We start from the raw sequence: 23,504 nt of genomic DNA, 5'->3' as shown, positions 1-23,504 counted from the left end.
TGCTTTGCAGGGTCATCACATGGAACCCATTAGACAGTCACCATCTCGCCACACCCCTCACAAGAATGCGTGCGCACATGCTCAAAAGTGCATGTCAGGGTGGAAACAAAACAGACAAGAGAAAGACCTTTTTTCACTCTTCGCATCTCAGGTTCTCTCTGTTTGCCTCAGTTCCCCAGCCCTATGAACACTGCTATTTACACCAATGTATCCCAGAAACAAATTATATTAAAAGGAGAACACACAAGTCCAACGGCCAGAAAAATGTCATTTAATTATTCTCAGCAGTGACTTGTCAAAGTAAAATGTTTGGGTGCATCCAAAACCAGAAAGTACAGATACAAAATGAAAACACCTTCAAACAGTAAATCACGCAGACTTTGCGGAAGAGGATATGAAATGAAGTTAAGAGTTATTAAAACAAAATTCGCAATCAGATGTTTCCCATCAGAGGTCCAGCAACTCAAGTGCCACACACAGATTGTGGATGAGGAAAAAAAAACAATATTCAGCACATTATATAACAGTATTAAAAATAGAATTAATCATACCCTTGACCACCCTTGGCAGTATTTAAAAAACATATGAAAAGTTTTGTAATTGTCATTCCACTGCTTGGAAACCTTGCCATGCTTTGAGTTTCTGCAGATGTCAGTTTGTTTTGTCTGTGTCTTACAGAATGTCGCACCTGTTCCTTCTGATACAGTAGTGTTTTCCATCTGTTTTGAGACTACTATTCTAGTTGTGAATCCTCAAAGTGTAGCGATTTGTGACTATTACATGTTAAGACACATAGTTATTCTCTTCCTGCTGTGATAATGTACATTCTTTTAACTACAATTTCCTACTTACTGTGCAGAGGATAGACAACCATCAATGCATTTCAAAGTATAACTAGTCAGTACATTTACTGGATTTCAAGTTAAATCATTTAAAGAAATATTTTAAACTAAATAGTACAAATGAACACAAAATAAAACAAAAATAAATCAAAAAGATTTTCAGGGACATCTAGTGGATAATATGCCAACAACTGCACTCAAAAATGTGCATAATTGTTGTGTATTCAGACACAACCCACTGAAAAAAACATCTGCCTCACTTAAAACTCATAACTTTCACCCTGGCTTTAAACTATGTCCTCTGGCCCCATATAAAACGTATAGTCATAGGTCAATACTTTCTTCCCATTCAGTTGCACAAACCAACATGCATGTGGATTACTTTCATATGCACTAATATACTTATGATTTGCAATAATGGCTAAAGATAAAATATAACATTAAAAATCACATAAAAGTTTAGCTTTAGCTAAGGAGTACTGTTGAATATTGTTGATACAGAAATATTTTATTTTCTCAATACTTCTCATTCAAATACAAAAATAGGCCATTTCATGGGACACAAGTCTGATAAAGGTATGCATTTACAATATAGGAGAACACAAACAAGTCAAAATGTGATACATAGTATGTACACTTAACAGTATAGAAAACACAAAACTGAAAAGATGTGACTCGTTGAAAAAACAAAACAAAAACAATTTTAAGTCATACTTTTAAGTCATACATACACAAATTTATTGATATTCTGCTGGTGCACAGCTTTGGAAGTAAAACTAAAGAAATCTTAATTACAGGATAAATGTGTGAATATCAAGTTTGAAGTTTGAAGTGTCTAACAAATTCAATACATTATTTCAGTTAATTCACTCAATTTATTTAGTCAGCTTCCCCATATTTACAAAATAATTTAAGTAACTGTAAATTCAATATTTGTAAATTGCATATAGTATTTCAATAAATTTTAATATTTGTAGAAAACAAAGGCTGTTCTCTATTTCTTCAACAGAAACTCACTCACTCATCCCAGCCCAGTAAGTCCTAGAGCGAAAAAAAAAACCCCATCTATTTGGCATCACAGACAATGAACTTGTTACAAGGGCAGACATTGGGGGCACATCACAGAGGGGAGATGGGGTGGACTGACGGGGTGCACTAGCAGTGCCGTGCAGACTCTGGCACCTCAGGCAGCATGTGGACGGTGAGGCAGCCGGGGCTCTCCAGGCCGAAAGCGGCATGGCAGGGCTCCGTGAACCGGTGCTGCGTGGAGCCCAGGAGGTGGCCGTTCTGGGCATTGATGAAGACCAGGCGCCCCTGGGCAAAGTCCAGTAGGGTGCCCACGCGGGTGGGCACGTCCACAACGAAAATGTCGGTCTCCACGCTGTTATGGAGCAGCTCGAACCTGGAGCTATGGTGAAAGAGAAGAGGTTACGACTAAGTCGGTGAAAAGTGGGTAAGCCATCCTCATGAAGCATCAGATCACAGCATCAGCCAGAGCAAATGCAAGGAAAACAGAACAGAGACGAATAGAGCAGAACAGTATGGAAATTCTAGGTTTTATCAATGTCTCATTACGCAGAAGAAACACGTAGATTCACTCATCCCCTTGTTAAATGGTACAACCAGCTGAACCTACCCTGGACAAAATAAATCCTAGTAGGCTCATTTAAGAGCAAAGCCATAAAGAACAGCTCTCTCTGGCCCATCACTCCACTGATAACACGTAACATCAATGGAGCATACCAGGAGCCTATTTATCAAATAATGATGACATGCATGTTAGCTGCCGTAGACTTTGGGCATTTACTGTGAGACAACATGTAAAGAACCTTGTACCTGCTTGATGTGGGGACACAGTGCAGACACCAGGAGGTGCTGTTCTCTCCCAGAAGGCTGTCACTGGGATTCGAGCTGTATGCCACGCCGAGGCGGTAGGATGGGCAGCCTGACACCACTGTCTCCCAGTAATAGTAGCCTTTCAAAGGCAAGAGCTCTCCCAGAATGGCTGGACATCTGGGAACAGGCGTGAAAAACAGTGTGAGGAGAGACAGTAGTCATCCAAAAGGAAGCACTTACTTAAGACTTATTTATTCCCCCTTTATAATGTATATTTTTATTGTTTTTATGTTATTGGTGTTTTTTAAGGTGTTTTTATTTATTTCCTTTACATATTCTTACATGTTATGTTTGTGCATATGTTTTTGTATTAGTTAAACGTTTAAACACTATAATATTTTTATATTATATATTTAATATTTAATCTCTTCTCTCTTCTCCTCTTCTCCTTTTTGTTAGGTCATGTCATATACTTGTTAAATTCTGTTTATCCTCCTCAAATAAACTTGACTAGCAAGAACAGCAAAAGACATTTGCTTGCATAACAACAAGCAAACATTTTCTCTGCCTGTACCTGTCTATATTGTAATTTTTCTGTTTGTTCGTTATCTTTAGTTCAATTTGTGTAAGACCGCACAAACTGCACGTTTTCACTCACTCATTAATAGAGGCCATTTCACTGAAGCTGTCCTGTGAGTACAACACGGTGGTCTTATCCTCCAACAGCCGTAGTGCTGGGCCGGCTGTCTCTTTCATCAGCTGGAATCTTGTTCCTACACAAGGCCCAACAGAAGTTAGTTAAAGATAGCTGAAGGAATGCTGAGGGAAATAGCCAGGAGATTCCTGTAGGGGTAGGGCTGGGGATGAGTGTTGTGTGTGATTCATTTATCCCAAAAGTGCACAAGTTTATGTCACGCAAAGCAGGCACAAAGTGCTGAGAAACTGCCCTCTGGGGGGACTGAGAGTCCATCAACCCTGAGCTATGTGACTAGACAATTGCAGCGTAAATCCATATGTCATTCACTGCATATTTATTCAAAACAAATGCCCTTTTAGAATTTCTGAATCACCCAAAGAGGGGTGCGGACGGTACAGACAGACGGGCGTGCCGGCTGACCTCTGGTGGAGATGAGTGCGGCCTCACTCTGCTCACTGGCCCCGGCCGAGTTGACAGCTTTGATGTATAACAGGTAGTTCTCATTGGGCTGAAGCAGGACTCTCTGCTCACAGCCTTGTATCCCAGAAAAAGACCTAGCCGGATACACACAGAGCTTGGCTTCAGTCCCATAAACAGTCACAATAGTGTAAGCGCCACTTGTCTTTGTGCAGGCGGTGCTGCATTTACATGTAGCCATTTAGTCATTTAGCAGATGCTTTTATGCACAGTAACTTACAGTGCGGTGCCGGTATACATTTTTTAGTATGTGTGCTCTCTGGCTACTGATGCACAGTCCTGCCAGCCTTTGAAGCCTTTCTGTGACATAACATATGAGTCATAAGCCATGTTTATGTAAAGTAGACTGTATAGGCTAAACTGGGACAAACCAGTTTGTATATGCTAGACTGGGGAATGGGTCTCTGTTTATCTATCAGCACAACATATGAGCTTGGAAGTCATTGTTATAACTATCAGCTGAAATCATCTCGCTCCTGGGCAGGGCCAACATGAAAGGCAGTTTTACACTAGGTCTCTGCATGTTCTCTGGGGGGTTTGTCTTTGTGTGTGTGTTTTATGTCTTGCGGTGTGTGTTTGTGTGACGGACCTGAGGCCCTCTCCCTCGCAGGCGTACTGGCGGCAGTACTCCAGCGTGTAGCTCTCTGCGGCAGATGGTTGCTCCGAGGCCCAGCGCAGGGTGGCCGAGTCCCACAGCACGGTGCACCGCTCCGGCTGGATCACCGGCACAGATGGAGCTGGGGAACACACACACACACACACACACACACACAAATACACATGGCAAATAAACACTTATGATTGCTAGTCATTTTCCATCCACATTTTTACAGTTAAATAATGAATGACATCCTTAAACATTGTGCCATTTGAAATAGTATTTCCGGTAAAATTAGCATTCATGCGAGCATTGTGCACTAGACAAATGACGAGAGTTCCACGATTATCTCTACAATTACAATTACAATTATTTCTTCTTCTCCTGCATCAAATAGTATAGTATGCAACCATCAAGGCTCCTGAGTCCTGAGCCAGACATGCAGACTTAAACTCACCTGTTTTGAAAGATAGTCTCTCACTGGGCAGGCTGCATCCTGTGTAGTTCACAGCCATCACCCACACCTTATAGCACTTGTCTGGGTCCAGTTCCTCCAGAGTGCAGTAGCTTTCTTTCACTGTCACCCTGTACTCCTCAGATATAGCTGTGGGATAGGGAGAGGCAAAACATTTTGCTTACAGTTTGCCTCAACTTTGCTTTTTGAGAATTGGTTGAAAAATATTTACTATGAATTTCAGATTAAATAAATAGCATACATTTAATATACAACATTTTTTTTATTTGTTTTACTGTGTGTGTGTGTGTGTGTGTGTGTGTGTGTGTGTGTGTGTGTGTGTGTCTACTATTTGTGTGCAGCCTACTGTATGTGTACCTCCTTGAGGATCCTCCATGCAGTACACCTGGAAGCAGTCGATGATGTCCCCCTCATTGACCTTCCAGTACACAGTGACAGAGGTGCTGGTGGCAGAGTTGGCTTCCTGGGGCTGAAGATGTGGCTTCTGTGGCACTACAGTACCAATATATTCACAGACAAGCACTGTTACATACTCGAGAGGTATGTGAAAACAACTATAACCTAATACTTTATGCTATGATATGTATATAGCAGTAAACAATTTCAAAAGTTGGTAAGACTACATTATAGCCTAGAAATCTAGACGAAATGCAATTTGCAGCCAGGGTAACTACATTAAGGAGAATGTCAATAATAAACAACAATGTCAATTCAATCAATACCCTAATGAAATTAAATAAATACTATAATATAAATACTATAATATTTAACATAACAAGCAATGCACACCTGGAATGCCTTTGCGGTGCTTCTGTCCATTTCCTGAGCCCTTGGCATAATCATCAAACACAGAGAGTCCACGTGGCCCAAGTTCCAAAGACATAGTCGACTCCAAAGCTTTGGTAAGACTTTTTAAAAAGAATGGCAGTTTGAGTTTAAAATAAAAGTTATTAAATGATGTGAATTACAATGCTACAAATTGCAAAGCACCATAAATATATTATTGACTGAATGTTATTGCTATTGCAATTGTTATTGTCATTGCTGACTGACTGTTAATTCCACAACAGAAAAGAACAGAACAAGGATTATGTGTAGACAGACATGCTGGCCAATCTTGTCTCATTTGGGATAAATTTAGACACCACACCAAGGGACAAAAGCATCTCTGACACGTCAGTAGGAGGGGGGAAAAGCTGAATATCTCCAACAGCAGCACCACACCACACATTGACTGTATATAATTATGTTAATAAAAGAAATTCAATCCTCAAGCACAATATATCTTTCTTAGATATATTATTGATAAATGTGTGTATGCTACAAGTGTATATTTGTTAGCAGTCTCATTCTTGTGCCAATAATTACAAAACTGCACAAAAAATGTTTTGTTGACTAATCTATACACATGTTCTGTTATTTCTGCTCATTTCTGCCATACATGGAACAATGCAAATAAACATGCAAATTATAGAAGGCCAGCCTTTATTTTGTTTTGCTGATACAAACAGTAGATTTATGCATTTTTGGCAGCCTATGAATTAAATTACCTCATGTTTATGTCTTTAGATGACTGGACATGAAAGAAAAGAACATTTTTGATTACTTTATAAGGACAATTGCCTGATCAGGATGACTTTGTAGGAATTCCCAGTCATTAGCAATATGGTGAAATTATGTTCAATGGCAATTACTCCTCACTGTTTCAAATTGCGATACATTTTGCATTTAATATTTTGGCCACTTTTTGCACATTTGTCCACATTAGCGTGTACACACTTATTTCTGACATATCTTTTTAAAAAAAAAAATACATGTTCATACTGGTGGAGCACTTGACTAAATGTCTTGACAGGAAATACTTTATCAAAGGATCAGTACATTCAACTGCTCTGGAAAAGGGCATCTCATAAATGATAAAACTTAAGCTGAAGGTAAAAAGGCACATGAACGTCACTTACAGACACAAACGTGAAAGAATCCTCCTCCTCTTCTTCTTCCTCCTTTGAGTTTTTCTCAAGAGTCTCTTTGGCGATGTCAATGCTCTCTTGGAAGGAGACAATCTGGTCATAGAGCTTCTCCAACTTTGCCTTCTTCTCCTCTTCCATTGTGTGAGACATCTCATTGTATTGATCCATCACCAGTCTCAGCATTTCCTCATTCTGATCGTCCATAGCTTCTTCATTCATCTTGCATTGTTCCTTTAAAAAAAAGGAAGTAAGCTTCTGAACGAATGGCTACTTTAAAATGTCTGTCATAAAATAGACTTGCTTAAAATACATATTTCATATAATATTTTATACCTCCACTGAATTGTAAACCAGCTCGATCTCTGACACCATGTCCTCAATATTTTCCGATCTTTCTTGCAATGTGGATATCCAGTTGCTAAGCCGATCCTGTCAAAAAATATAGACATATTTTTAAAGGGTATTCTATTGCTTGACCATGTTGCATAAAATTGTTTCACTGAACAACAGATTGGAATTCTTAAATTCCTATAAATCGATAAAATGGGTCTGTGTCATTATATTGACATTCAAGGTGGATATCAAACATGCAATGATGGCCTAGAGCCTCCCACCTAAGACAAAACCAGCACGGTGCATCTGTTACAGTGAAGTGAACAGAGACTACATGGATGTTTTGTTTATCCATGACTATAAATAAAACCTGACAAAAGTGAAGTTAATGTTTTTAAGTATAGCTGGGATCATTTAAAATAATTACAGCATGTCCCCTGAAGATGTTAAGTAATTTTAAGGAAAACGGTGGAAAATTTATGGCACTTGCACAACTAAGTGAAAAGGTTATGTAAAGTCCATAGGTATCAATATTCCTGTCATCTCTCCAAATAAAGACAACACATCATCGGTTACTTCAAAAGACCTTTAGCTCTCTTACTAGTGCTGGACGAGTGACTTTACGATCACGCACCCTTGAGAGAAAAACTGTTGAGAGGGATCGTATATCACTATGCCCCTGGATGATGTCATACAAGACCTTTCCCACATATCAAAACAGAAGGTGACCTCATCACTGCAGTGTACTGTGACGGGAGTCATTGAGACAAACGTCCCTTGACTGAAGACCTGATCAGAGAGTTGATTTTTGAGGAGTCATCACTTCCTATGCCATATAACTCAATATTGTGCTATCATAATGTGAGTTTAGGGTGTTTCATCACATCTCCTATAAATGACTTCGAACAACACAATTTACTAGTGTAATGTAAGATATATATTATATATATATATATATATATATATATATATATATATATATATATATATATATATATTGTGAAATATTACAATAATATTTTATATTGCAATGCATATTACTATAAAATATTGCAAAATATAGAATATAAAACATTTTTAAAAACATTTTCAACTAAACATTGTTGATACAGTACAAAGAAAGTCCACAACAGTTGGAATGCTATTAATGACCAGTGATACTGACCTTCAGAAGTTCATATGCTCTATCCAAACTGCACACTTCATGGTTTTGATGTTCCTCCATCATTAAAACTGGGCACTGACAGACAAGACAAAAGGCATCCAATGCTTGCATTTTAGCTTGATCTTCCTCTGACAGCTCAACACTTTCCGACTCCTCAATAAATTCATAGTCTGCCTCCAGCACATCTTCTGCAGCCTCTTCCTCTAACGCCTTGCTCGTGTCCACCTCTGTGAAGCATTCCTCCTCTTCCCTCTCAGGAATGACCTCCGCCTCCACACCTGGATACTCCCTGGCCTCTTGTTGAGTGATCATCTCATAATCGAGCTCCTCTGCCATTTCATCACGGTATTCTTTGAGGGCTTCAGGCTCAGGTAGGACTGACAGGTCTTCCTTGGGGGAGAAGCTTCGGAGGGTAGAAAACAGCAGGCCCTCTGGCTCCTCTGCTTGCTCCTCCACTGGCTCTCCTTCTTTCCGATCCTCGGTTGTGACCTCCTGGACTTCTATTGGAGCTGGAGCTGCTGAAGGTGATGGTTGTTGGACTGCCACCACGTCAGTTTTATCTGAAACTTTGCTTTCAGCTATCAATACCTCATCTGGTGTTTCTACCGAGGGAATTTCTGTTGCAATATCGTTTACAGTTTTATCTGAAACTTCGGCTTCCTCAGTTACAACCTCAGGACTTCTGGTCTCAACTAAGGGAATATCTGCCACTACATCAATTTGATCTAAAACTTTGCTTTCAGCTATCAATGCTTCATCTGGTGTTTCTACCGAGGGAATTTCTGTTGCAATATCGTTTACAGTTTTATCTGAAACTTTGGCTTCCTCAGTTACAACTTTAGGACTTACGGGCTCAACTAAGAGAATATCTGCCACCACATCAATTTGATCTAAAACTTTGCTTTCAGCTATCAATACCTCCTTTGGTGTCTCCACTAAATGAATTTCTGCTACTACATCATTCAACGTTTTGCCTACTACAACAGTAACGACATCAGCACCTGGGCGCTCAACAGAGGGTATTTCTGCTGCTACAACACTCACAGTTTCATCTGACACTTTGGTCTCTGCACTTACTACTTCAGGACCTAGGGTCTCAACTGAAGGAATCTTTGCGACACTCGCAATAATTTGATCTGAAACTTTGTTTTCCGTGGTCAAAATCTCATCTGGTGTCTCCACAGAGGGAATTTCTGCTACTACATCATTCACAGGTTGATTTGGAGCTTTATTTTCCACTGTAATGGCCTCTGGACCTGGAGGTTCAACAGAGGTTATTTCTGCTACTACATCACCCCTAGTTTCACCTGACACTTTGGTCTCTGCACTCATAACCTCAGGACCTAGGGTCTCAACTGAAGGAATTTCTGACACCACACTGGTAACAGTTTCATCTGACACTTTGCTTTCCACAATCAAAACCTCCCCCGATGTCTCAACTGGAGGAATTTCAGCTACTACATCTTCAGCAATTTTAACTGAGATTTCTTCCACACTAAAAACCTCAGGACCTTGAGTTTCAGCTACAGGGATTTCTTCTACTAAATCATTAACAGTTTCATCTAAAACTGTCTTTTCTACTATCACAGCCTCAGGACCTCGAGTCTCATCTGAAGGAAGTTCTGCCACAGGAACATTCACTATCTTATCTGAGACTAGAACATCTGGTTTTATCGTGTCAGGTTCATACATAGACCCAGTGACTTGGGTGTAATCCTCTGTAACTGCTATTTGACCATCACTATCTACTTCTGTTTGTACTTTGCTTTCCTCATTTACTGTCTCTGGAATTAGATCTACCTTTACTTTGGGTTCATCTAAAGCTTGTGTCTCCCTGACCTCGGGTTCAAGGCTATCCAGCTCAGCTGCCCTTGTGGCCTCTGCAGCCTCTACTGGCAATTGCACAGCTTGCTTATTACTCTTGACTTCAGTCTGAGGTAGAACACTATCCAGTGAGGCATCTTGTTTTACACTGGTAACCCCTTCTGCAGTTTTGGTTACAGGCTCTTCACTGTCTTTAGATTCTGAGGCTACAGGTGGAGTCTCTGGTTTACTTGTAGATAACTGTTTTTCAGTCTTTTCCTCGTGAGTGTAGGGTACTTTACTTAGAACAACCTCTATTATTGGTACATTAGCTTTCCTTCTTGTTGTTTTCTTCTGTGTCTGCTCTACTGTATGCTTGTTTTTTTCTACTGGGGCTCCAGCAAGCTTTTCTCTGTTAGCAATGGAAAACTCAATCATAAATTTCTTATTTTCTACTTTTTTAGGTTCATAAACATCACAAATGATGTCCGTGTTTACTAGTTCCTCAGTCAGATCTTGAACTTTTTCCACTGGTGTTTCAGTGGATTGTTGACTTTCTTCCACTTTCTCAGGTTCAGGACCTGTGTTTTTTACATCTACATTAGCTTGCAATGCAGGGCTCATTTCTTGATGCACTTCAGTTGCTTCACTCTTCTCCACAGTTCTATCAGGCTCCACTACATCCTCTGACACCTTTAATTCACCTTGTGATGCTGAATCAACAGCTTGCTCCTGAATTGCACTTTTTTGTCCTTGGACCTTGCTGTGAATTCCTTCAGGAATTGTGTCTGTGTTTGGTTCTTTGCTGCCTCCTGCAACTTCATCTGGTATTTCACTTACACTGTCTGTAAGCTGTTCTTCTGACACCACACTGACCTTACTGTCTTTCATGGCTTCAGGTGCTGTAGCTATGACATCTGACTCATCAAGGGGAGCTGCAGGTTTTTCTTTGGTAATGGTTTCTTCGACTTTTACTTGACTTGTTGTGTCTGGTGTTGCTTGGTCAGCCTCAATCTCATCTGACTTTTTCACCTCAATGGCTTCATTTATAGGTTCTGTAGATATCTTAACGTCTGACTGTATTTCAGCTACCCCTTCCAATTTTTTACATGAAGGCTCCTCAACTATTGTGGGAGTTTCGGTTAATTTTTCTGAAATCTCCTCTGGACTTGAGGTTTTCATGTCCAGGGAAGTCTCTGGCTCCTGGATTGTATTTATCGCCTTCTCTGATGCAGTCTGTTCTCCTTCATTTAGCAAATCTGGAGATTTTTTTCGAAACTGTTCCAGAAATGCCCATCATTTCACTCTCTGTCTCCTTTGAATCTTTTGCCTTTTCTGATATGGCATCATGCTTCCTGATTTCCTCCACTGTCTCAGCCCTCTCCTCCAATAACAAGTTGCTGATATCATTCTGAATGACACTTTCTGGTGACTCAGGGATCATCTTTCCTGCATCACATGGTTCACAGTGATTTCCAACACAGACCTCGGTGTCATCTTCTTTTTCCTGTTCAATTTTACTTTCATCAGCAGCCTTAGTTATAGGCCCTTGACTGATTTCCTCTGGCTTTCCTGTATCCACTGGTTGTGCCTTTTCACTATCTTCCACTTGCTCCATTGCTGCAATTTCTGTCTTCTCCCCTCCGGAGTCATCCTCTTCCTTCACCCGCTTAAGACATCCAGTAAGTTCGAATTTATTCTGTGGCCAGATGATTCTCCCACCCTCCCTTACATCATCAGCAACTTCAAGGGGCTCCTGGACCACTGGCGTCTCGTCCTTCAAGATGAACTTTTCCAGGTAGCCTTCGTCCTCCTCGTCATCATCAGAAAATCTTTTCTTGTAAGATTTTTCAGACACAGTGCTCTCGACATCTGAGTGGTCATCATCCCTCCTCCTGCTTCCCATGGCCTCATCATAGAGGTCAGTGTAAAGAAACGACATGGCCCTTGGCTCCTCCAGAAGAACTTGGTCTATAATTTTTGGAGGACCTTCGGGCAGGTAAACAGGTATGAGAATTGTCTCCTGGCTGCCAAACAGGGCTGAGCCACTCTCTTTCAAAGATCTCGGCTCATCTTTCACTTTTCTGTCGCTGTCATGCCCTTTGTTTTTTTCATCTGCCATGGTTCCAGTATTGGCGTAGAACACCTCATCCATATGCTCGCTTGCAATCTCATTATCCGTGATGATGACGAAGCTGTCCTCTATGTTGGATGGACTGGACTTTAATTCCCCTTGAGGTTTCACCTGTTCAGGTTCTTGCATGATGTTTTCTTCATTGGGAACCCCTGAAGAGCTAGACTGTTCACTAATTGCATGTGAATCGACCAGTTTGAATTTATCTAGGTAATCTTCATCAGGCCCCTCTTTCTTTGCATCTTTCATGCCAGTTTCTGTAATTTTGTCTGCTTCCTCCTGTTCGCCATTAATTATTTCCTGAACTATAATCCCCTGGTAGTCATCCCCGGCAGGCACTGGAGCTAATTTGCTTTTAGATTTAATCTTTGGGGTGTCTTGTAAATAGGACAAATTATCCACCAAATCACCTGCCTCTTCCTCGTCCACCGTGGGAAGTTTTGAAGGTACCACAATGTTTAGGATCTCGTAACCCTCAGAGATGAGGCTAAACAGCTCCTGATCTTTGTCCACTTTCAATTCAGCTGGCTCGTCGTTTTCAGGCTTGACATTGGGCACAGACACCTCAGTCATCGCTGGTCTCTCAGTTCCGTATGCAGCCATTCTTGAGCTGGACCTCTTGATTCTGTCACCCAGCTTGCTCCTGCCACTTTTCTTGCGCTTCCTCACAATCTTGTTGTCGTCCATGATGACGGTGATCTTGCCCTGTGCCGCCGAGCTTTCTAGACCGTACGATTCCGATGGTGAGCTTCCCTCAGACGCCCAGGGAGTGGAACACCTGCTTGAGGCGGTCTCCCAGACGATCCCACTGTCCTCACTCTGCACAGTCACCATGGAAAAGGATGGATCCACCATTAGACACTGAAGCTTGGGCTTGACAGATGGGTCTTTGACTACTTCCTTTAAACTGAAAATAGGAAGTGAAAAGAATTAATGGCATCCATATGCATTAGTGACGCAGAGTACATATTTTGGGTATTTAATAGGTAGAACACAATGTATTACATTACTGTAAAGTAAGAGGCCTGTTGATTGATTGGTAATATGTTAGACAGGATACATTTCAGAACATGGTAACTTGATGAAGTTAAAATGCGACGAGAACTTAACTAATGATGCGTGAGTAGGTGCTCAGTTTTGTAAGTGATCTAATATCAAGTAAGCCATCTGATCATTTAACTACCATTAATTTTACATGACTAATGGTGCACGCACGTCACTCATACATTGCACCCTCATGTGAGATACACTTGACAAGCTGCTTTGACAGTTTACACACATCATCAATATTCTCAGAAACGTAATCTTGTGCCCACTGATAGCTGTGAAACAAGTCTTCACAATCCTTATGAAATGAGTAGAACATAGCAATCTTTATAAAGTTGTGTGATATGAATTGGAATGGGCTATAGTTCTTGGTTAAATAGCAAAATGAAATGATAAAGTAAATAATAAAGATCTATCACAAATGTTTTTTTTTTTTGTGTGAGAAAGGGCTAATTGTAGAATTTTTGGTGCCACAATCCATCTCCAGAATAGACACTACAACAAGATGTTAAATTGGACTCTTTAAAAATCTTGAAACTGGCCAAAGTATGGGTCTTCAAATGGAAACCAAGCCCAGGTATATATGTGCATCTATCTATCTAGGGTTAATCCATTCCCTGCATAATTCAGTGGACTAGTATACAACTCTCAAGCCGAAAACATGGTCAAGAATTAAGACCCTCTGTGACATAGACTTACCATAAATTCTACCCACTTACTCTCACCTCTCTAAGTGACCTGCACCTATCTGTCAATGAGTTAGTTCACACTTTATCTCCCTGTAGGCCTATGGGCTATAGGCTACTGGAAAAAATAAATTTGTATGTTTTCGCATATTCATAGCAATAAATTGTGTACACTCACATTCTATATTATTTGGGTCAATTTGTATCACTGTCTAAGTAGGCCTATTATTAGGAAAATTCATATTCAGGAATGTTTGTTCATGTATCATTCGTCATTCCAAAATAATGTTTAAAATTAACGTTTAAACTATTCTAATATTCACTACTATATTCGTCTTCTAATAATTACGACTAAAATATCTGGATCGGATGTTTGTCCATAAGGAAAGAGAAAGGAACCATCTGTAATCTCGCCAATAACCCTTTCTGCGCACCCTGATTCAAACAACTGCATAAACTACCTGTTGTGAAGCTCTTCCATCTCGTCCTCATCGTCGACGTCAACAGACCCTGACGCCTCGTCCTGTAACGCTTGTATTTCTGGTTCCATTGGCTCACTTTCTTCCTTTGACATAGTATCCATTTTGTTGGTTTTGTGATATTTTGATGTTTTTAAAAGCCCTTTTGGTGTCGAGTATAGCTTCGTGGTGGGATCATTGCAAGTTGGGTGTCGTCCACCTGACTCAGCGCCTGCTAGAAATAGCAAGTGTTCCCCAACCCGGAGTGAGTGATATGAAATGTGTTCTGGTCTCAACCCCCGCTTCAAACGCAGTGTTGGGTTGCCAAAGTGGTTCTTCTCGTGTGTGTTTGTTTGTACTTTGTCTCATTTTATACATGGAATCACAGCTTTCAAAAATGTTAAGTAGACCCAGTCGTTGTACAACCAACTGGCTGCTGAAATATGATCTCGGCGAAGCGAAGGGTAGGCTTCAAGTACCATGCCCCCTGTTCGAAAACACGAAACAGAACGGGTAGAGAGGTTTCCTAGCTGGTGCTAATTTTAAACTGGCCCTGATACCATACCCTCGAACAGGGGCTTACACTATGCATAGGCCATAAACTTTGGTGTGATTTGTCAGAAGAAAACAGAGTGATAAAACCAATTATGAAGGTTGCCAGCGCGCCTGATCCAATATCATGTCACCTCACTATATATTTCACTAATTGGTGTCAAATTGAAGACACCATGGGATGAACTTCGTGGAGAGTAAATGTAAAAAGTAGGTCATTACAGACTGTGGACAAACATTAAGTACTACAAATTGCACCATATTTGAATACTGCTCAGATACCCAAATGAAAGCCATTAACTTGGGAGTTATTTATCATGGGATTTTTTTAAACCATGATCTAGTATTTTCCCTGGCAGTGGCAGCCAGTATAAGATTACGATCTGATAAACCAGTGATCAAGTTGTTGGTCATGACATCATAAACTCAAACAAAACTTGTAGCCAATAAGGAGATTCTCAGCCCATCTTTCCTCCCACAGATTAGGATATCTGAATACTTATTAAAACCAGAGGAGCACAGAAACAGCTTTATACTTTTAATTAATTAAATAAACACATAAAAGATTGTACAAAAATACAAAAAGTAACAAACATCACATACACTTCACTGGTAAAAGGAGTGAAGGGTAGCCCTCCTTATGAGAGTCATTAACACCTGGTGTATCAGAGCATCTGGAGCTGGAAGAAGGTGCAAATAACAGCAGAGGGTCCCATGCATCCCTGTCCCAAAGCAAAACACACCCATACCCCTCACTATTTATATCTACAGCACATGTTGATTTTTTTTTTCCAGTGGGGAGAATGCAAGAAAAGACATAGGGGAAGAAATCACTTTGCACAGCTCAGTTGAGCTTCAGAACCTCCCGTGCATTCTAGAATGCTCAGGTTGAAAACTACTTGAGGTCGAAACACTGAGGCCCAGCTTTTAAATGTGAAAGTGAAAATGTGAAAGATCTCTGCCACTTTAATACATTCATTCTAACTGCCACACTTCCACTTAACATACACGCTGTGTGCCACAATACAACCTGGCTCCACTTTCCGAGGTTGACCAAAACATCAGAACCGTTGTCAGTTGCTGATGCACAGTTGATGGCTTCAGTGCCTTCTCATCATTTCAAAAGCACACAGCGTCTTTTAGCAACCTGATTTATTTCAAGAGCAGCTTGACATGTCCAGTGGGCATGGATGGGAAGTCCATTATCTCTTCTGCTTGGATCGCTGCAGTGGCAGGACTGAGTTCAGGTCCCTCCGCAGCTGCAGCACCTGCCAGGACTACACAGATGTCACAGGCAGGGTGAAGGGAAATTCAACTCTTACACGTCTAACTTACACCATTTCACTTACAATCATTTACTTAAATAGGCATCTGTTTTTTTTTCTGGTTCTCGCAAATTATTCAAATACTGACATTATTTTAATTTATAAAGTGAAGAAAATACATTTATGGTGTCAGTACACAAAACAAGATGTTTAGCTTGTAAAACCCGACATTAATCATAATAATTCATATTTAGTTTTTTTTTTTTTTTTTTTTTAAAGTATAACTTAATCACCACATCAGTGCCATACCGCATGAAACTGGGATTTGATGGCTTCAAACTTGTCCTTCTGATGAACTGCTCTGGCTGTATTTGTCCCATTAAATGGCTCTAGAAACCAAGGAGGCAACAGAACCATGTGATGAGTTGGAATGAGCAGTTAAAATGAACTGACAACCAATATAAAAACAATTGTACCCATTAAGGCCACTAAAAACTATTTTTAATTCAGTGAAGTGGGGAAGTGAGGTCTTAAACTCATATATAGTTTTGATCAATTACAGAAATGGATGTGTAACTTCAAGGGATGATGGGAAACCAAATTAGTGCGCTTGAAGAACTACTCTGTTTGACCACATACCCTCCACACAGATAAACTTTCTCCAATCGGTGCAGTTGGTCTTGGGGATGACTTTGGCCTGTCGCACTGAGATGACATGTTTATCCCATCTACAAACATAAATAGACATACACACTTGAATTTTTGGTGTTTCATTGCTAATCTCCTGTCAAAACATGAAAATAGGGAGCAAATCACCACAGATGCTAATGATGGATTTCACACCAGAACTCCATCAGATGCTTTTTGCTCATAGTTGTGGTCAGGACATAAGTATAATCAATGCCTAGCCGCGCGCACACACACACACACACACACACACACACACAGAGTTAACCACAGGCTTTACAGCATCTGCCAGAATGGCGCTGAATGTCAGAGTTACACCTTCTGGCGCCGTCACTCAAGCAGTCAAGTGAAACACGAGCCGGGTAGGATGGGACCGGTGCCAGGGACTCTGGCCCTGAAAATCCGCCCAGTTTCTCAGGGGGGATGCACCCGGGCACCTCAGCCACCCACAGGCAACCCAGACCCTTCAAACAAATACCAGCCCTCGTCTTAAGGGTTGTCAAATTACCACCTGCTTCAGCTTCTGCCGGGTGATAAGAGAGAATAACACTTGCTTCTTCAACACCGAGTACACAGCCTTTGATATTCTAATATTCCCTGAAATAATTATCCTTAAAACCAACAGTTTACAGGAACGTACCACTACCGTGAGGGGTATGCGTTTATGGGCAGCTAGTTTTGGCATCATCTTCAAATTCACTGTCGCCAAGTGTACGGCCAAAAGGCATCAATTTGCATGCTCGTAAAACTAAAACTCCTTACTGCTGCGTTATGGTGAGTGTAAAGAAAGAAGGATGCAAAAATACATTTCCCATGTTCATCCTAGTATAATATTTTAGTTATACATATTTTTAATTGAAGTTTTCTGTTAATCTAGGATTAGCCTTCACCCATGTATGGGAAACATAGTATGTGTGGGCCCATAGAGAATAACAGAAAATCACCCAGATAGTTGTAGTGTATTGAAATGTGCAATAAAATGCTGGGACTTACTTGAAAACAGTCGCATAGTACTTGAGGAAGCCCAGAAATAATTCCCCGAGTGTGAACTGGTTCTTGGAGATGAAGGGGGGAATGTTCCTTGGTTCACTCGGCACAAGATGGATATCCATGGAGGGGTCGAAGCACTCCTGTGTTCAACACACAGGCAGAAAAACACAGTGTACAAAAAAATCCTTGGAAATTATTATAAATCTGAAAGAATGTATTCCATTCCACAAGTCAACTGGGAGGTTACTCACTGGATAATCCTTCTGAAGGCAGGGAATGACAGGCTCAGGGAGAGCTGGATGTGGTGTGGATGGAGAATAGGGTAAGAAAAAAATGGAACATAGGATTAAACAAAATCAGAACATATAAGTCTAATGTGGACCTACAGAATCAAACTCCAAGCATTAGAATGGAATAATATATTCATACAGGAAAAATACTGGAGCCACAGTCAATGTGACTCCATGGGGTTTTGTTCATCTGGTGCAGCACAATATACAATACAATACCTACACTATCTTGGGAGGCTTTGCACCTCCGTACACCTGAGAATGTGACCCACTTCAATAAGCCAGATCATCTAATGTTTGTAACTCACAATAGTACCTAGGAACACTTGGGGGCTTCTCAGTGTGTTAATAGTGAAATAAAAAATATTGGACTGAAAAATTAGCTGATGATGTGTCAATTTAGTATGTGGCTAGTTTTGGTCATCTTAGCACATTACTTTAGTAGTGATCATGGATGTGTGTGTGTGTGTGGGGGGGGGGGGGTATATAAAGTCACACAGTAGCATGCTATGCAGTGGCATCTAATAAATGACAAGTCCCTGTCAGATGAGCAGTCAGCAGTCAACTAGAATCCGCATAATCCCAGAGAGTTCGCATACATGATAGAATGTTATGCCTATGTTCCGTGATGGGGTTGGGAAAATAAATCAACATACCCAGAGAATCTCAAGTTTGAAAGGTTGCACATATCTCTAAACTATAGCGCCCCCTACTGTAACATTTTATTAAACTCTGGTAGTCCTTACAGACACTCACTCTGGAGGTAATGCAGGACCATTAGGACCAGTGTATAGCTGCTCAGAGTTCCACGACTTGCGTCATTGATCCTGTAGTAGCTCGCCCACTTCTTGATGACAAGGACAATGGGACGAACCCTCTTCTCAACTACAAGGAAAAATTGTGAAAATCTAATCAGCTAAGTGCCCCAAGCCAAACAAACACAAAGGAAGACACAGTGAAATTAAACACAATCATGACCAGATACCTATTGGCTGATACAAATGACTTCCTGCAGTGCATTACTCTCTTATTGTGATTTAATACAGAAAATGAGCAGTGTAATCAATGGTCTTGAGATTAAGACTGAAGTGGGTCGGTTAGGACTTACTGTATGCATAAGTCCTCAGTAGGAAAGTATTTCTGATCCCAACAATGTTATTGACATTCAGATCAAACTCCACACCACTGTAAAGACAGAAAGCAGAGCATTAGTAGCACAGCAAGATGCCATAAACAAAAGTATCAACAATAATCCTAAGATTTCCCCCAGGATGAATAAATCTATCTATTTCTATCTATCTGGTCACAGAAAGCATAGCATTAGTAGTACAGCAAGATGCCATAAACAATAAGTATCAATAGTAATCCTAAGATTTCCCTCGGTATGAATAAAGTATCTATCTATCTATCTATCTATCTGTCTATCTGTACGTTCACAAAGAAAGATCTGACACCTACCTTACTTTGTCTCGAAACTTCAAGATGGGCACTTTTGCTCGGATGAGCTGAGGTCTGTCAATGTATGCTGTAAATCAGATGACATCTATTTGATAAATATCCCCATTCCCCAGGACCACTCTCATAAAAAGAACTTTAGGCCGTTCAACAGTCTAATGCCTGTAGCTCCCCCTAAAGGCAATAAAAGAGAGGTACACTACTATGGACTGAATCCTATCAAATCAAAACATACACAATACTTACATAGAGTGTAACAGAACTTCTGAACAAGACTAAGCACATGTACAGCATCTTTCTGGTTTACCTAAAACACAAGTCAGTAATGACATTACTATTATAATATAAATACTATTATAGTATGTAAACTTTATGTTCTTTTAAAGACAGCACACAGACTTCTAAAAAAAGAAATAAAAAAAAAAAAAAAAAAAAACACTTACAGATCCCTCTTGAATGACGAGACAAAGGTCGGCATCACTACTTCTGCTCCCAAAGCCATTGAGAGAAGACCCAGCCAAATAAATCCTTGAATCTAAGTGTATAATGAAGGCAAGGGGGAGGGGAGAAAACAGGAATAAAAAAAAAAAAAAGAAATCTATAATCTAATCCATATAAACTATTTTAGAAACACAAACCCCACACATTGCTCAAATATTGCTCGATTTCAGCTTACATGGAAAAAGCCTCTGGATATCCCTCTGTAGCTGTGCTCGACAGAGCTCTTTCCTCTCCAGGTCGTCATCTTGTTGCTCACACGACACGTATAGCTCCAAAATCTGCTGACTCAGCTGAAAACAATAGCACCACCAGATACATTCATGGTGACCTACACTGCTCCATAAGCAACAACACCAACAAGTAAAGTTAGGAACTATGTAGCATAGCCCAGCAGCAAGCATGCATACCTTATCCTTGGCTGCGGACCGCAGACTTATCAGGTCACTATCCTGAGACGCCTCTCCCAAAGATGGAACCGCGGGTGTTGGGGAAGACAGAGGAGTGCTGGCCCGGCTGTGGACATCACTGGGAAAGGTGCCTGCCGCCCTCGCCGTTTCCAGACGAGTGGGTAAGGGGGACCTTGATGCTGTGGCCGCTGGTCTGATGTAGGGGCCTGGAGGGCTGTAGCACTGCCTCTTCAATTCATACTGGCTGTGGTCATCACCCCTCCTCCTGCAACATACACAACAGTCATGGCAGTGGTTTCAGGTCTAGTGGTTCCAAAATATGATACCAGTGAACTTAAAGCAAAAGTAAAATACACATATATCAGTAGACTGATAGGTATGTGTGGTAGGCACTGAAACCAGATTTGGTGAGAAATGTCCACATTCAGCCTATACCCACTTTCTGCCCTTTGCTAATGGAGATCCTTGTGGCACTGGAGGAGGTGTCCTGTGAGCAGAATTCCACTGATAGGGGGGGATGACAGGCAAACAAAAGGGGAGTCCATGGGAACTGGGGTCATGATTAAAAATGTCCTTAATGACCAGAAACACAAAATCTAAAATGACTGATGATTCAACTCATGGTACAGTGTTGGAGAGTAGTTTAACTATATTTTGCAGTGTCTGGCTTGCTTGTAGTTTAACTACATTCATGTATATAGTGATGCAAGTAAAACTTTTACTTTTTTGCCATCCTTTGTGTAGTTAACTACTGAAACTACAAACACTTTGACACCATGTTTCTCTACTGTAAGAACACAATTATACATTACATGTACAGTCAGTGCATTGAGAATTTATCATTTTATTGGAAAGTAGATTCAACTGCTTTTTCTGGGTAGCTTATGATAATCTAAATACATCTCTCGCTTTGCTGTAATTCAACTACTTCCAGTGTGAAGTAATTTGTAGTTGGTTTTGTTAAGCGGTGCTTTAAAAGTAGCTCCCCCAACACCATAGAAGTCACAGGAAATAGTACACTATTATCAAAGGCAAAATGAACACATTACCTAATTTCCAACTTACTTTGAATTTGTCCGGTTCCTCTGAACCTCAACAAGCTGCTGCTGTGAGAAGATGGGTGGTCCTGGGAACTGATTAAGCAGTCCATTGTTTTGCCTTTGTTTATGGGGAAAGCCTGGTGATCTTGAGAACATAATCGCTTTCACTAGGGAGGGACATTGAATCTTCTGTCTGCAAAAGTACAAAAGTAAGTGTGTTCATGTCATTCCCTTCTTTGCCACAGCAAGTCATTTTCTTTTTTGCAGGCACGCTCTTAGAAGTTGGAATTCCAACTCAGAAAGTTGGATGAACATATCAGACGTCGTACGTTACTGCTGTTGTGGTTTCCCATATCAAGTGTGTTCAGTTCAAAAGCAAAACTGGAGAGACACAACATGACGCAAACAGTCTAGGCCAGTGAAAAATACATTCGTGACATACAGGCAATTTGTTGACGGAACCTTTGTTAACACATTTTCCGTATTAATAACTCCAGCTTTTATTTTTACTATAAAAATGAAGGTGACTTGACAAAATGGAAAAGGGGGAAACAGCTTAACTTACAGATAGCAGATAACGTTAGCTTGCTAGCAAGCTTGGTATTCTGTTTTGCAGACGCTCGTTGCTGTTGTTGCTGGTGGTCAATAATTTTTAATAAACGACCAGCCAGGAGCTAGTTTACATGTAATATATGTCAACCGAGAATTTAACAGCGAAGCTACATTAGTTACTACATCCCACCAAAGAATGTTTTGGTTAGAATGCTACACTGCGCAGATTTGCACTAACGTTAGCTATGCTAACAGGACTAGCGTGTAAATTAAAGTTACCCTGAAGATACCGGGAAAAGCTTACCAAATGGCAGTCAATAATTATGTTCACTAACCTTATTAAAACATATATACTTTACTTCTACGTATTATGGTTCAACTTACCAAGAGGGCTCTCAGATCCCTAACCAATGAATTGCAACTGTAACGTAAACGCTACTGTTCCTTCCTTGTACGCTTGTTGTTTTGCGCTAACTACATCCGGGTGACAGGTCAGTGACGTAGTGGTCAAATACGTAAAATATACGCCCACTGAACAGACATTTCATGTTTGATAATCAAACTTAAAAATATTGTGTTGGCCTCCATAGCCCACGTTTCTTTTTAGAAGGTTTTCCCATGAAGTAGTCTATGATAGGCTTATGAATTAGACTGAGGATTTCATTGTACAAAATAGGCTTCAAAAGGAGCAAAACAATGCATTTTCTTTATATCAAAAAGATGTTTGGTCTTAAGAAGTCAATGATGTAGGCCTAAGATGCACTTAGCCTAGTTCATCACCCTAAAGTTCACAGTGTGTGTGTGTGTGTGTGTTAGTGAGTGAGTGAGTGAGAGAGAGAGAGAGAGAGAGAGAGAGAGAGAGAGAGAGTGTGGTTCCTGACATTCTGCAGATGGTAAATGAGACTGGCATTTATAGTTTGACTAATACGCTTAACATTTAAGTAAATATATAGGGCCTTGTTTGGCGGGCAAAGTGCAAAGACTGTCATCAAGCAAAGTCCTCTGCATGAAATAGGCATGGCATATGGAAGCACTGAGCTGCAGAGCTGGACAGTAACGGAGTACATTTACTTGAGTACAGTACTTGAGTACAATTTTGAGGGATCTGTACTTTACTCGAGTAGCCTATCATTTTTGGGGAGTAGCCTACTCATGACTTTACTCAAGTACATTTGAGAGGCAAATATTGTACTCTTTACTCCACTACATTTCTATCCATAACCGTGAGTACCCGTTACTACTTC

At 40.5% G+C, this 23,504-nt stretch overlaps 2 protein-coding genes across 3 annotated transcripts; both read right to left on the bottom strand.

The window, feature by feature from the left end:
• Window positions 1–255: 255 nt before the first annotated feature.
• cmya5 (cardiomyopathy associated 5) lies at window positions 256–14,817 on the bottom strand. The gene is given in 14 exon segments (XM_048243237.1): window positions 256–2,250; window positions 2,679–2,855; window positions 3,337–3,451; window positions 3,796–3,929; window positions 4,442–4,589; window positions 4,908–5,054; window positions 5,283–5,417; window positions 5,715–5,833; window positions 6,476–6,498; window positions 6,887–7,126; window positions 7,229–7,324; window positions 8,394–11,444; window positions 11,446–13,237; window positions 14,525–14,817. Coding segments are annotated over 14 exon segments (6,543 nt in total). The 5' UTR covers window positions 14,638–14,817; the 3' UTR covers window positions 256–1,997.
• A 781-nt stretch (window positions 14,818–15,598) lies between these two features.
• tent2 (terminal nucleotidyltransferase 2) lies at window positions 15,599–22,739 on the bottom strand. 2 transcript variants are annotated; one of them, XM_048244431.1, is made up of 15 exons: window positions 22,645–22,739; window positions 21,734–21,901; window positions 21,108–21,218; window positions 20,669–20,933; window positions 20,437–20,551; window positions 20,204–20,295; window positions 20,007–20,067; window positions 19,764–19,830; window positions 19,414–19,490; window positions 19,062–19,190; window positions 18,267–18,310; window positions 18,019–18,155; window positions 16,978–17,066; window positions 16,648–16,727; window positions 15,599–16,350 (listed from the first exon to the last, which is right to left on the bottom strand). In XM_048244431.1, exons 2-15 carry the CDS (start codon window positions 21,862–21,864, stop codon window positions 16,276–16,278), a joined length of 1,473 nt encoding a protein of 490 aa, XP_048100388.1. In that variant the 5' UTR covers window positions 21,865–21,901; window positions 22,645–22,739; the 3' UTR covers window positions 15,599–16,275. The 2 variants fall into 2 exon arrangements, with proteins under 2 accessions (XP_048100388.1, XP_048100389.1); XM_048244432.1 differs by lacking the exon at window positions 21,108–21,218.
• Between the last annotated feature and the right edge of the window lie 765 nt (window positions 22,740–23,504).

This window comes from Alosa alosa, chromosome 5, assembly GCF_017589495.1.
Source record: "Alosa alosa isolate M-15738 ecotype Scorff River chromosome 5, AALO_Geno_1.1, whole genome shotgun sequence".
Lineage (NCBI taxonomy): Eukaryota > Metazoa > Chordata > Actinopteri > Clupeiformes > Clupeidae > Alosa > Alosa alosa.
This window is presented reverse-complemented; position numbering and strand designations above follow the sequence as displayed.